This window comes from Thermobia domestica, chromosome 7, assembly GCF_964235325.1.
Source record: "Thermobia domestica chromosome 7, izTheDome1.hap1.1, whole genome shotgun sequence".
Lineage (NCBI taxonomy): Eukaryota > Metazoa > Arthropoda > Insecta > Zygentoma > Lepismatidae > Thermobia > Thermobia domestica.
The window spans coordinates 88,061,660-88,077,745 of record NC_137460.1 but is presented as its reverse complement, the minus strand read 5'-3'; the positions used below and the strand labels follow the sequence as shown (position 1 = coordinate 88,077,745).

At 37.8% G+C, this 16,086-nt stretch overlaps 1 protein-coding gene across 1 annotated transcript in view; it reads left to right on the top strand.

Annotated features, from left to right (window-relative positions):
• LOC145690275 (uncharacterized) overlaps positions 1-16,086 on the top strand; it is a 48,001-nt gene that overhangs the window by 9,921 nt on the left and 21,994 nt on the right. Inside the window, exons 4-6 of the mRNA XM_081765026.1 lie at positions 4,663-4,784; positions 8,791-8,984; positions 14,903-15,058. Coding sequence (XP_081621152.1) covers positions 4,663-4,784; positions 8,791-8,984; positions 14,903-15,058 — 472 coding nt within the window. The remainder of the gene's footprint in view (positions 1-4,662; positions 4,785-8,790; positions 8,985-14,902; positions 15,059-16,086) is intronic.

The following is a 16,086-nucleotide window of genomic DNA, read 5'->3' as shown; positions in this document are numbered from 1 at the left end:
ATTTCTAAGACAATGACCCGATGTAATAAATCTTATGGTGTGGATTGACATAAAGAGTACTTTTCAAAATACTTGGTCCTATTTTTCTTTTACAGGAAAGGAGTCAAACAATAGCAAGACACAGCTTTAGTGATATTCCAGCTAACATACAACATAGCTCATATTCATGGTCACAGAGTGGGCCGAAATATTGAGTGTAACTTTCTAAAAAGAGAAGACTAAATTAGGTAAGCTTTTTAACTTTTAGCGTGGTCTTTGTATAAATTATTATGTCTAAAGGGTTTATTATTTTTACAAAAGAAGTGGGTGCATTTACATTAGAATATATTAGGCTTGACGAAACTATTCGAACCTTAAACAGGATATCGAACATGAGTTGAAGAAAGTTTCGTAAGCAGGACTCCACAAAATGTTTGTCATTACATACGGTGTGAATTATTAGAACGAGATGTGGAAGACAGAAATGGCTCAATAGTTGAGAGCGAGTGCGAGTCATATTGAGGATAGCGAGAGCAGGCCCGAGAAAGCCCGAGTTCTATTGCGATTATTGATCGGGAGCTTCATTGAGAGTAGTGAGTCTGAGCCCGATGCTAAGGTGTTGGTACAAAATGGGTAGAGATATCATTTTCCTTGAAAATATGTGCACTTGTATACACTGTTGGTTGGGAAGCCTTTAGGAAGAACGTATTTGGTTTTGGTGGGAAAGTAATAGGGGATACTGTAATGCAGAATGGTAGGAATATTAGTATTTTAATAGTATTGGCTAGATTGAGATGATACAGAATTATGTATAATGTCCATTGGAGAGGGGGAAGGTAATTGGATTTTCTTCCCCGCTCTGAGGCAGTATGAGTCATGGAATAAATTTAGACCGACATGGAGTCTAAACCTCGTGTACTTGCACCATAAATTGAACCAGATCTCTCACACTATAGGAGAACGCTAACCATGTAGTACATTTGTTTTTATTAATGTTTTTTTAGTTCCTCAGGCTTTCACTACACTTATTAAGATGAGTAAAATCCTTATTACTTATTTAAAGTGAAACTAGATTACGGATTTAGTTTTACGCAAGTGCTGTAAATAATTATTTTTATCTATAAGTTATTATACTTAATGGTAATAGTCGTTCTGACATTTGTAGAAAACCCAATGCGTGTAATTTTTATATATCATATCGACGCAAAAACTTCTTTAGATTACACAAAATTGTATCACAACAAGAAGACATAAATATGTTAGGTAAATGCAGGGTTGAAAAAGAACAAGTTTTTTTTTTTTTTTTTTAAAGAAAACGTTTTTTATGTTTAAAACATGTTTGTTTTGTTTAAAACAATAATCTAAATAGGCATATATATTCCATTTTTACACGCTCACAGGTATTGCTTGCATTCTATATTCAACAGTTAGATCAAATTTCGGGAACTTCCCTAATCTCGATCCGTCCAAATATTCAATTGCAGAGAAAGAAATCGGGATTTTCCCGATTTCCGTTAACAGAATATGTAGTTTCTTTGTGTTACGTTCTACTGGTCGTCTGCATTCTTAATCTTCAAACTCCCATTGACGCAGCTGCTGTATCAAGGCTTTAAACCTCAATGACTCAGTCCCTCATTAAGGCTGGAAGATAATTTTGGAACCAATTTATTCCTGAAGGATGCATCTTTCCGCTAGTGTGCATTTTATCTATGTGGGGGTACCACGTGGCGGTGGAAGGAGGGTAAATATGTGTTCTTTTGTTTCTTTTTAAACAGTTTTTTGGGAGCTATTCCCCCTTTTTGGGGGTAGATTCATAAAAATTGGTACATGAAGCAATGAAGTAAGCCACTACATGGTAATATCGTGTATTTGTACTTCTTTCTAATATGGGGGAATAGGGATGGGGCAAAGTCGAACTCGACTCGAAACTCGAAGCAAATTCGAGTCGAGTCAAAGTTAATTTTCTCGAGTTGAGTTTCGAGTCAAGTCACTGTTTTGAGGTCGAGTTTCGAGTCGAGTTGAGTTTGATAAACGGCTCGCTCGTTTAGCTCGTTTTAACTCGTTTTGAAATCATGGCCTGATTAGACTGGAAAACGAAAGTCATAAAAAATGTAAGCAGTAATATGGAACATTTTTAGTGTTGTTCAGAAGATGGGATCTCATGTCGTCTCGATTAACAAGACGACTATGGATTTTTATAACGAGACAGCCTCAAATGTAAACTTCGGCATATACTGTAGTCCTTATCACCAAGGCTGAGACCTGCACGATCTAACTTTTGAGCCAAAGCAGAAGCCCAACCCAGGTAGTGATGTTAACTGGCTCTGTTCGGTTCAACTGAGGAGCAGCTCGAGCCGGCTCGGTTGAGATGAGGCACCGACTCGGTTCAGGTGAGCCATCGGCTCGAGCCGGCTCGGTTGGGTGAGCTGTTGGCGCAGTTCGATAGTGAATGAGATGTGAGCCGAGCCGTTGAGAATCTGAGCCAAGCAGGTTTGAACATGTTTGGCCGACGCAGTCTAACTTTTAACGATTTTTGGTTCGAGCCTGGATACTTGCTCCTCCGGAACTGAAACCCAGAACCTCGTGAACGATGTCCTTGCCTCCTTGACTTCACCTTTTCCGAGGTCAGCAGTCAACTAGTTTTTAGTATTCAGATACAAACCGCCTATCATTCATGTTTATTATTAAATAATAATAAGAAGAAGAAGAAGAAGAAATTGTAGTAATAGTAAGTATCATTGATAATAATTATATTGTCTATGTAGGATACTTGAAGAAAGTACTTGAAACTACACACAGCATTTGGCTCGACTTGACTCGAAACTCGAGTCGAGTTTCAATGAAAACTCGCTCGAACTCGCTCGTGCCCATCCCTACATTTTATGTATATAGGGGGTATTTATGTACAGCCAAGAAAGGGAGGATGAAGTTCTTTTTTTAAAATTTTCATCAGATTTTGGAGGCCATTCCTTCCCCCTTTGTGGTACATCCACAAAAATTAGTATGTGAAGCAATGAAGTAGTCCCCTACATGATAGTAACCTGTATATGTACTGTGTTTATAGAGGAAGAGGGGGTCAAATTTGGCTAATTTACATTTAGTTTCAGAACGGTTTCTTATAAGGCAAGATATATTTTACTGAAGTGGTCTAGAAGCATAATTCTTGTTCGTATACATGTTGTGTGCAGCAAAAATGATTTGCATATGGACGTGGTACTGCCGTGGGGGAGGGGAGGAAATGTCTAATTCAATGAATGTTTTTCTGTGCATTTTTTAAATACTTCCTACATAAAACGAATTCATTACGCAATGGCAGCAATGGCTACCATTTCTTATATTATTGTCACAAGTATGTGGCCTACACATTAGCATCATTTTGTCAGCGCAGGTGACTGCAAGAGTTGCCAGGGCTCCGCAAAGTCAATATTTTCATACTTTTTAATGACTTTTATGTCTGTTCGTTTCTACAAATACGGCGGGAATTTCATGAATGTTATCTCGTTGGAATCTGTGGTCTATAAGCTTTCCAACTGTATATAAATCATGACTCTGTGGTAATTAGGAGGGTCACCAGAGCCCCGAACGTGAGAGTCTACCATTTTGTTAAAATCCCTGGCGGGCGTCTAAAGGTTAATTGTGTTATTATGCCGTACTCTAATCATTGTTAGCTATCCATGTTGCAGATAGAGATGTATCTTGAAAACTGTTTAGTTAAAAAATGTTATTTGCTCCTTGTAGGCTAGTCACTGCTCTTTTCTATGAGTTGTATTTGTCAGGGTATTTCTTCTAGCTTATGATGTGAGAACTGTTCATTATTATAGAAATGATAGTGACCAAAAAATACTCAAGTTTTGAATTTGTGTATTTGGATCTTAGAATAGTGTATAGTGTGTTTAACCTCAGTTATTCTTGGAAATTAAGAAATGTTCAAATACTTCACTTGAATTTCTGTTGGTTTAGTTATACGCACATTGTCGTACAGAATTTCGTTCAGTAATTGCTGTTATAATAAGAATATAACTCTGCTTATAATTTACTTCATGCACAAATCCTGCGAAGGATGGATTGTTTGTTAGAAAATTAAATTAGCTTTTTCAATCTGATATTTTAGTTGTTTTAAACATGTCCAACCACCATCGAAAAAAAAAAAAAACACGTTTAAAACAATTTGTTTAAAACGTTTAAAACAAACTGAATAAAACAGCAGCCCTCGTTTAAAACATGTTTTAAACATATCAACCCTGGGTAAATGGAATCAAAAGCATTCCAAATATACATAAAAAGGTGCAAGGCCAATTAAATAATGAAGATAGTCAAACGTATAACAATTGGATTTCCTAATCATTATGACCTAGACTTTCTAATAAAGTACAAAGCAGTAGCACAGAGATATGACTTTTGAGCAGTTCTAACATCTCCAAAATCTCTAGAGAAGTATTTAACTGTCTTCAGAAGTTATTTTGGAGGGGTAAGTCAAACTGACCTTTGAAAAGCACTTCCTTGCTGCAAATGAAACTACTATCGTAATTTTCAATGTGGGTCAATTTTATAGTTAAGCTGGATGGGCCAAAGTTTGTCAATCCGTTCCTGGTCACACGATTAGGACTATTTGCAAAATGAGTGAATATCTTCCTAATATCTGCAAAGTGTGGTATTTTAATTTATATATATAAAATATTACAGACTGGAGCTGATATTGAAGCAAAAGACTCAAGAGGTTGGACTCCCCTTTTCTACGCCGTGAATATGGACCAATTTTCAATTGTGAAACTATTACTTGAGCAAGGAGCGGATGTTAATGTTGTGTAAGTATTATACAATAGAAAGATAACGTAATTAGTTTATTTTATATATGAGTAAATCTGAATTCATGTAAGTTTTACCGTGGGCGAACACAGTATGTGTGCATAGTCTCATGACACGCCGACCGTTTACGAGTAGTCTACCAAGACTCATTTTAAAAACAGATTACTACAGCTTCTATATTTCTGTTAAGAACACCTATATTTTAATCTAACAATAAGCTTTTCTTATCAGCTCTCAGGTATACGGTGATTCTGTGCTAGAGTTCTTATCTGTAGTGCGTGGAGTATAAGTTGTGGATAACATTGTGTGTGCTGCTGCCTTTATTGTTCTAATGGTTAGTCCTATAATCGAGATCCTCGTTTGAGATCAACGTACGCACAACATTTCAGATCCCATTTGAAACTTGTAGATCTCATCTTATATAGCCTTTCTGATGACAGAAAATGTAAATACAAATCAAACAAACATCGTATCCTTTAGTATCTATCAAAGTTTTCCCGTTTTCTTCCCCATTCTCATTCCATCGATTCTTCAATAATCAATTTCAAGTATCAACCGTCTCATTTAGCCTAAAAAGCATAGCTATGAGACGTTAAACTGATAATTCTTTTCCTTAATTCCTATTTTTAAATTATGTTGTACATATACAACTAGAAAAGTTACTTTTTGACGCAGTTACACAATGAAGTGACACACAAAAAAGTTACACAATATTTATTTTTCCTTTGTTATATTTAACGGCATGGAGAGGATTTCAACAAGATACAATAATTCTTAATTCTCTGAAGTAAGGTAAGGTATGGATAACATGTATCGTGGCAAATACGTGGTGAAAAACGTGGCACCTAATACAGTGGAAACTTGAGGTACACTTGCCCCAACTAATCGCACACCAACAATTTGATCTCTTTGAAACTCAAAGAGATTTCCTATTTTGCATCACCATTTGATCGCTTCAACACATGCCTCATTTTTTTCCCGCCTGACCACTAAAGATGGTCACCTAATATTCCACAAACAACGGGTAAGCGCTGCTCACTTATCCGTAGTTTTACTACTTGATATACGAGGGCTGACAATAAAGTAATGAGAATTGTTGGAAAAAAACAACTTCACTTACATTTTCAACCAACCACAATGTGATCACCTTCAAAGTACTCCCTTTGTACTTGCACACACAGACTCCATCGGCGTTTCCATTGTTGGTAGCATCTCTGGAAGTCATCTTTTTGGGATGCCTGCCAAAACCCGTGTTACAGCTGTTTGAATGTCTGTTTCTGCTTCAAAATGGTGTCCTTTAAGAGCTGCTTTCATCTTTGGGAACAGAAAAAAATTAACACGGGGCGATGTCCGGTAAATAAGGAGGGTGTGGTAGCACTGTAATGGATTTTGATGCCAAATACTGCTGAACAGACAATGTAACCGTCACAGTCATCCGGTCATCTTTTTGTTCCAGTGTGAGATTTTTCGGATCCAGTTTGGCGCATACTTTTCGCATTCCTAAACTTTCAGTTAATATCAGACGCACTGTTTCTTGATTCATGTTCAGTTCATTCGTAATCATTTTCACGGTTAATCGTCTATCCGCTCGCACCAGTTCCCTCATCCTGTCTGTGTTCTCTTCCGTTCGTGTTGTTGTGGGTCGCCCACTGGTGTTCATCTTCAACTTCTGTTTTGCCTTCCGCAAACATTTTGTGCCAACGATACACCTGTGCCATTGATAACACTTCATTTCCAAAGGCCTGCTGAAGCTTCCGGTACGTTACCGCGACAGTCTCACCAAGTTTCACACAAAAGGAGATTGCATAGCGCTGCTCAATATTACGTGCTTCCATTGTTGTGACGGGGTTCCAACACACAACTGCACTCTTCAACCTCTAACTCCACAATTAATAATATTTCGTGAGTTCCATGTGCTGTGCTACTGGAGCATTCCCAAGATCACATGCTGATGGCGGTTTCAGTCTGCAGGTTGCCAGCATCAGCTAGTCTGACCTCGTATCTTATGTGTTGCAGCTACAGATGTTTCCATTGTTTTGATTACAATACAGAATGCATAAAAAATTCGGGGCCATAGGCCAACTCTGTTACGAGTAATGATACGAAAAATTGGAGAGAGGAAGTTGCCAATAGGAAGTTTTCAGTCTAAAATGGTGGAATTTCTCCAGTCGCTCCAGCCGTTTCAGCTTCTCATTGGTAAAGCTCCATGTTAACTGAAAAAACAACGTTGCCAGTTCAGCAGGCTGTTCCCTTGGGTTCTCACCATACCAACAATACAGCGTTGCTGGGAAACTGATTCAGGTATCCTAGGTTACCTTACATAACAATGCGCACTTTCCATTGTTATTTTTGCGTGCTTTTACGTTTCACTCGAACAGCTTGCTGAACTGAACTGGAGTATATACTTAAGTTTGTTTATTTATTTACTTAACGAACTTCCAGTTACATTTTGCGAAGTCAGTTCCCACTGGAATCTTTAATAATCAATAACAACGTTGATGAGAGAAGAAGGTGGTCGACCAGGACTTATATGTAAAGGTGCCGTTCTAGCATTAGACAGCTGAACTGATGAAAAACTTGTAAGGATGATCTACTATCAGATTCGAGCCCGGAACTTTTCAGTACAAAACAAGATCGTTAATCATTAGCCTACGTCCATTTGTTAAAATAAGCAGCTATCATACTCAGGATAGTGAGAAAAAGTGAAATAAGAGGAAAATCAGAATGTAGAAAATACGTATTTATTCAACACAGTTTAAAGGTGATTATATAGAGGCGATCACATTTATTGTTAATTTGACTGATCCTCAGTCCTTGAATTGGAAGAAAAAAGAGAGAGAAATGAAGAAGCAAATGAGTAAGATCACGAAATTATTTCAGCTGGACTTTTATCAATATTACACCGTGAGCATAAAGTCCTGCCCTGATTATAAAAATTTATTACGGAATAACCGTTGGACAGAATAATGTAAATTCTGGTCCGTTACATAGGTTAGTATTACAAGTTTTTTTTTTTTTTTAAGACCAATAGATGGCACTGGTGCTACCCAAGAGTGACGCAGTACGTTACTTGGCGCGTGCGGGTTAGTTTGCGAAATGGCATCGAAGCAGGAGAAAGCGCAATGCGTGCTGTGGTATCACGAAAGCAAATCGCCCATCAGTGTTCAGCGTAAGTTTCTGACTTCGTATGGCCGCAGCCCTCCAGATGTGAAATCAATAAAGCGATGGTATGAAAGATTTAAAGCAACAGGCAGCGATGAAGATTTTTCGAGAAGTGGCAGACCTAATGTGAGTGAGGCAACTGTTGATCGTGTTCAGCAAGCGTTTCAACATTTTTTTTATGGGGCTATATCAAGGACAGAGTCTATGCCACACCTATTGCTGACGTCGAGGAACTGAAGGCTGGGATACAAGCACCTGTGGATTCTGTAATAGAAGACATGTTACAAAACACCTGGCGGGAACTGGAATACCGCTTAGACATTCTCCGAGCTACCAAAGGGGCACAATGAATTTTTGTAATCAGGGCAAGACTTTATGCTTACCCTGTATATGCGGCTCAAACAGACAGACAGAAAAAGAAAAAGTTTAAGTGAAAATTCATCGTGAAAATTTAGATAAACAATTAGTGTTGTTATCAATTAAAAGGTATTCTTTTATTCCTCGTGGGAGAAGGGGGAAGCACGGTGGCTCAATTGTAGAACTCTCATCTGTGGTGCGAGGGATTCCTGTTTCGATCCCAGCCGCGTGAGTTTGTAATGGAGAACATCGTGTCCGTTAATTTTCTCATGGCTCTCCCCGTTTCCTCCCACATTCTCAATGCACCGTTTCATTCGTAATCATTCACTTTTATGTATCATCCGTTTCCTTTTGCTTTAAAGGGCATAAGCGTAGGACGTAAAACTAGAAATATCGAATTTCTTCTACTGTGGTCTTGGATCAGTAACCATATCATTTACATTTTGTATCTTTACTGTTTCTAATAGACTGCTTTTCCTGTTTCAGGGATGATATACGCGGTTACACTACAGCTATGTTGGCAGCTGAGAATGGTAGGGGACATATTTTGGAAGTACTCCTGCAATACGGTGTAAATGTAACTATTGCGTCGCATGATGGAAAGACTGCGCAAATGTTGGCCTTACGAAAGGGGTACTTGACAATAGCACAGCTGATAGTGGATTACATTTTAAGGGGAAGTACGTATGATTTGACATTTAAATATTTCTTTTAAATTTTCTACATAATTAAAATTTTCAAGAACATACCATGAGATTATGTATTAGTAGAAAAATTTTGAATCTGGAAGTAACAGTGTAAAGTTTTGTTATAACTATATCAGAGTCGATAAGAAGATTTTTTTTATGTGATTTCTCTCTCTATATATATAGTAGTAAGTAACGCGTGGAACGGAGCGTTGTTGTTGAATGAAAACATTTTAGAGTGCCATTTGTTTTGTTAGCTTTTGTTAGCTTTTATTTTTTTTATTTTATTTTTTTCTTTGTATTGAGTTGGAAATGGAGCTGTCCACTGGCAGGTTTTAGGCTGCAAGTTGTTCGCATAAGTGCCTAGTCTCCTCTACTACTACTACTTTCTTTTTGGGGGGGGAGGGAGAATGGTAAATTTGAGGGATCTCCTCCAAGCACTTGTGGGAATGACGCCATGATTGGGAGGGACAAATTATAAAAGTATTATATATTTTTAATGCGTAATACTTTTGTGGAAATAAATTATGACTGTCAGAATTGATTTAATGCTTAGCGACGATTTTTTTTAATACCTATTCGGTGATAACACATTACAGAGTACCTGTTTATTTTTTTTTAAATGCATTTTCTAAAATGAATAGATATCACGTCAACATTCTACTATGCGAAGATGCTGGCTTTTTTGAGATAGAGGATTTTTCCGTTAAAAAGAACGGCTTCTTTTAGCAAAAAACGAAAATTTTTGTTTTATGGCTTTTTATGATTCCTATTGACTTATCACTTTCATTTCTCTGTAGTGGGTTATACAATTGAAGGACAAAGGAAAAAAGAAGGAGTCACAAAATTATATTTTCGAGAAATCGTCGTTTTAATATTGAAAACCGCGTAAGAAGAATATGGTTAGTTAAATCTTTTACCTATTTTACATGGACATTTCTACATTTACTCATGCATAGCATATACAGTCAAATAGTACCAAGACTCACCAACAGATAGGGCAAAGCACCAGAAAAATCACATACATGGACATTCCTTGTTTTTTCCCCTTACCCTTCAATTGAGCAAGTGCGTTTACAACATTCTGCATTTGGGTTCTATGCTTTGTTCAATACTGACTGTCGTGATTGGTTTTCAAACTGGCATTACATTGGTTGTCTATCTTACCAAGTGCTTCGAAGTTATACATCTTTGTGAATGTTTTACTGGTTTACATGATAATTTTGTACCACGAAACCTACTTCATTTTCAGAACAGTTATTGTCTACACTGTTAATCTCATTGTTTTCGTTAAACATTAATCTAATATCTTGAGAAATAATCAGGGGCATGGTGGATCAGTGGTAGAGCGCATATCTCTGGTGCGGAGGTCACTGGTTTGATTGATACTCAGCCAAGCAAGTTTGTAGTGGACAAAATCGTGTCCGTGGGTTTCCTCTTGCCATTCCCACTTCTTCCACATTCTCATTCCATCAACTCTTCTATTATTATTCACTTGCGTTAATCATCTGTCTCCCGTATCGTAAAGAGCATAATCGTAGAACGTTAAACCGAAAGATATCGTTTCATTTCATTTTCTACAAAATTTGTTGCAACTAGAGAATCCCTGAGTTCACTGAACTGCCTTGCTTCTTTCCTATTGATTAGCCTATTATTATTATTATTATTATTATTATTATTATTATTATTATTATTATTATTATTATTATTATTATCGAATGTTTCAGGATTTTTTCTTCAGAATCTAGCAATTAAATGTTTTCTCTTGTTATAATGAAAAATAAAATATTGAAGAGAATCATACTCTTATCCCTCCATTAAAATCGAAGTATTTAAAAAGGGCCAAAATTTTCCAGGCAAAAAAAGCGGGGACAGATTTTGTATTCCGTTTTTTTTTCCCCGAACTTTTGCATTTCTAATTATGAATACAAGTAATTACTCAGTGTTGCACTACTTTACGTTACATCATTATGAAACATAGCAATTGCGTTTAAGCATTTCGGGATCTTTTAATAAAGCACGTTTAGTTTGTAAGAGAATTAGTTAATTTTACAACATGTAAAACATAATATTTATTAAGTTTAAAACATATAACACACAATATTTAAACTTCCATGATATGACGAGGACAAATTTAAAATAAAACTCATTAGTTTTTGATATACTGATATATTTACTATGGAATATTTCGGTTCCACAGGGGAACTTTCTGCAAGCAAAAAGTATGCTGTATAACAACAAATATAAGCAGACCATATCACAAAAATTTGTAATCAAATTTTCGGATTAACTAGTATGGAGATATGCAAATAATAGTAATTTTAAAATAAATAAAATTTGAAATTCAAAGTGTACTATGAAAGTTTAACTTATTTATTTTCAGAATAATTTCCACTACATTCAACACACCTCTCCATCCTCCGAAATCAATCATCAAACCAGATCTGCCAGGTTTCACTAGGGAATAAGGCACACTCGTCCCAAGCCTTCAGAAGATCCTCACCACTGGAAAACTGTATCCCTTTCAGCTTCATTTTCACACGCGGGAACAGTCTAAAGTCGCAGAGAGCACGGGCTGGACTGTAAAGAGGACACTCAATAAGTTTCAATCCTGTAGTGTTCAAGTATTTGGTGCAGGCTTTCTCGCGGTGTGCTGGAGCATTGTCATGATGGAGGAACTAGGTGTCCATTCTTGAATTTAATCCTAAGTTTTTCATAGATTCAATGACTTTAGACAGGCACTGTTCAGTATACCAATTAGCTGTGTGTTCAAAATGTCACGCTCCACAATTTCACTCGATTTGAAAAATACAGGTATCATTTTCTTCTTTACTAATCAGAATTTCCTGACAGCTACAGGTATATTCTCATCATCAAAGACCCAAACGTTGTACTGAGTCTTGGTCGGCATATCATAATAGTATAACAATAGTGTCTCGTCACCTGTCACGATGTTGTTCACATATCGAGATTGTCCCATATCAAACTTTTGCAGAATCTCCCGGCACAGTGTCGCATGTTATGTCATCTGCTCTTCAGTCAGATTATGCGGCACCCAGAGACGACAAAGTTTCTTCATGCAGAATCGAACAAATTGCTGGTGCATTTATGCCTAAACTATTCTCAGTCTTGTGATAGATCACTCGCTTGTCTTCGTCAGGCATTTTCCTAACAACAGTAATGTTTTCCTCCGTAACTGACGTTCGTAGCCTTTCCCACCCCAACCCCTCTCAGTGTCCTACAGAGTGAAATTTTCCCTTTAGATTGCTCTGCACCACCTAAATATAGTTGTACAATGCGGATACACCACCCAGTACAAGAGTAATTTCTTCTAAGCATTGGTCTATATTTAAACCACGCGCGAAATTATACAACAAAACTGCTTGTATCTCATTTCGTGACCAACATGCCATATCAAGCAGTTTATCACTGCTAATAACCTGCAACCTGCTACACATGGTTGCATCGTATTGTAAAACTTTTCCTAGTATCTTTTGTACTAGACCACTTAAAATGAATGAAAGAGAAAGTATAATTGGAGGGTTGGATGCAAGAACCAAGTATGTCCACTTTCAGAAATTTTCCTGGAGCTACCTGCTTCTTGCTCTAACTGCACGATGGACACTGTATGTAGGTACCTCCTTTTGCATTATAACACTGAATATATTAATTGGATCCATATTATTCTTGCATGTGATCAAAAGTATCCGGACACCCCCCAAAAACATACGTTTTTTCATATTAGGTGCATTGTGCTGCCACCTACTGCCAGATACTCATTATCAGCGACCACAGTAGTCATTAGACATCGTGAGAAAGCAGAATGGGGCGCTCCGCGGAACTCACGGACTTCGAACGTGGTCAGGTGATAGGGTGTCACTTGTGTCAGAAGTCTGTACGCGAGATTTCCACAGTCCTAAACATCCCTAGGTCCACTGTGTCTGATGTGATAGTGAAGTGGAAACGTGAAGGGACACGTACAGCACAAAAGCGTACAGGCCGACCTCGTCTGTTGACTGACAGAGACCGCCGTCAGTTGAAAAGGGTTGTAAAGTGTAATATTCAGGCATCTATCCAGACCATCACACAGGAATTCCAAACTGCATCAAGATCCACTCCAAGTTCTAAGACAGTTAGGCGTGAGGTGAGAAAACTTGGATTTCATCGTCGAGCGGCTGGTCATAAGCTACACATCACGCAGGTGAATGCCAAACGACGCCTCGCTTGGTGTAAGGAGCGTAAACATTGAACGATTGAAAAGTGGAAAAAGGTTGTGTGGAGTGACGAATCACGGTACACAATGTGGCGATCTGATGGCAGGGTGTGGGTATGGCGAATGCTCGGTGAACGTCATTTGTCAGCGTGTGTAGTACCAACAGTAAAATTCGGAGGTGGTGGTGTTATGGCGTGGTCGTGTTTTTCTTGGAGGGGGCTTGCACTCTCACAGCGCAGGCCTACATTGATGTTTTAAGCACCTTCTTGCTTCCCACTGTTGAAGAGCAATTCGGTGATGGCAATTGCATCTTCCAACACGATCGAGCACCTGTTCATACTGCACGGCCTGTGGCGGAGTGGTTACACGACTATAACATCCCTGTAATGGACTGTCCTGCTCAGAGTACTGACTTGAATCCTATAGAGCATCTTTGGGATGTTTTGGAACGCCGACTTCGTGCTAGGCCTCACCGACCTACATCGACCTCTCTCCTCAGTTCAACACTCCGTAAAGAATGGGTTGCTATTCCCCAAGAAACCTTCCAGCACCTGACCAAAAGTATGCGTGCGAGAGTGGAAGCTGTCATCAAGGCTAAGGGTGGGCCAACACCATATTGAATTCCAGCAGTACCGATGGAGGGCGCCACGAACCTGTAAGTCATTTTCAGCCAGGTGTCCGGATACTTTTGATCACATAGTATATATAAACAGAATTATTTCATAGACTTCTGCTTCATTAAGCTGTCTAGTTTTCTTGGCCGCTAAATTGCGCTGACGTTGCAACAGCATATCATCTGGTGCCGTGTCGCCTTGCTGTTCTACGCAGAGCAGTACCTTCTTGATCGCGATCAAATCATTCGGGTGACTGATTCTTTAACATTTAGAAAAAAACGTCAACCGAACTGTTATTTTGTGTGACCAAGTTTACAATGGTCTCATCAAACAGTTCATCGTATTCATCATCTCACATCCAATCACTCATATCTTCATTTGCTACTGCCTCTGTAGCCTGTTCAAGAGATCTATATACTAATTCTACATCATTTGAAGATTCTGGAGTTTGTGCCATCCTTTTGCTATCGTTATTTGGTGAAATATGTTTCCAGCTTTTCAGGACAAGTAGATTCACATTGTCCCAAGATTCTGTCACCCAGTAAATGGCATCTTTTAGAGTAACCTCTTTTAGGCTTTCGACAAGCGTATTGTTATTTTCTAGATCTTCCAATAAGTATTTCGAAGTTCATACAGGAAAAAACAAAATTGTGCAACGTCGGGCATGGTTGTTATCTTTACTCCAGCTTCACTTGTGCTTTGTTGCTGAAACAAAGGCTTAAAAACTGTTTATCGTTGTAACCAGACCAGGTTTTAAAAGATGTTTTTTGTTTGTTTGTTTCGATTAAGCTCGGATAATCGGGACTCCACTGTATTTAGTGTTTCGGTAACAGTACTTAGTAATAAAGAAGTTTCGAAACCCCTTTTGCATTAGAATAGAAGTAGTCGTAGACGATGAAGAAATGTATGTTTTATAATAATAATGACAGAGTAGAAATATTGCTGATTTCCGCATATCTATACAACAAATAATAGTAATCACATTCTCTTTGATGTTACAAGTAATGATCCTTCAGAATCAGTTACCAATCTACAGTCACCCAACGTGTGTTCGCTTGTATTTATTGAATTCAATTCTTTTGTAGGATTTGCGGAAGAGAGATCTGTCAATCAAGATACGAGAAATGATAGCAAAGCTTCGAAAGAAATGTTGCATCACTCCAACGAAGATAGTTCGACAGCAGTTGCACGTATCGTTAGAGAAGTCGTCGATTGCCGGCCTCCTATGATAATAGGGAATGGTATGAAAGCAAATATTTCAATTAAGATAGTTATGTAAATTAGAATTATTGAAACTTTTGGGTAATTCCTCATTCATATTATTCATATTTCTACCTGCTTTGTGTACACTATACACCATGTGGCATAAATATGTAGACTGCTAAATAAATACCGTTGTGCTTTTAAACCTTCTAACATAAAATGAATAGCAAAGCATTGATCCGTAATGGTAAAATTTATTTAGCTTATTGAGAAACCTTGTAAATTGAGTATTAAATGTACAGACGTGTTCAAATTATTAGACTAAAGATTCGATTTCTGAATATTTTACTGTTCTTTCAACATTATGTGAGAAAATACGTTCGAACTTAATCCAAATTATTGCTTTGTAACTCTGTCCCAATTTCTAGTGGATGTAGCACATGCTTTTCAATATCAATAAAATAAATGCGTACATGACATTCAAATGTAATTACTATACAATGTGTATATCCAAATTGGAAACGAAAAATGTATTAGAATATTTACAAGAAAATGATCTCTAACACAAAGATTACTATTTCGTATGAAATTTCTTATTCTTTATTAAGTCTTTATCCTTTGTGGCATGCTATGTACGAGTTTAGCACATTTTACTTTCAATTTAGCACCATGATACCACAAATTGTTGATCTCGATCAGTTGATGTTTGATTGTAATGAGCTTCTTCTTTAGCTTTTTCTTCATGAAGCTCCAAAGGTCTTCAATCGGGTCCATATCAGGACTGTTGTCTGGCCAGGGAAGGACACTAATTTCGTGTGATGACGATAGACATCACACCACAGACTACGACTAAACTAGGATGCTTCATGGTTTGCTGGAGACATTTTAACTTGGATTCCTCAGGTCGACGTTGCACATGTGAACATTCATCAGACACGAAGACACATGATTCATCACTAAAAGACACTACTCTGCAATCATCAGCAGTCCAATGTTCTAGGCCTCGTGCCCATTCGAGGGGCTCTTTGCCATGATTGGAGTAATTTTTGCTTTCTTTCTTGGTCTG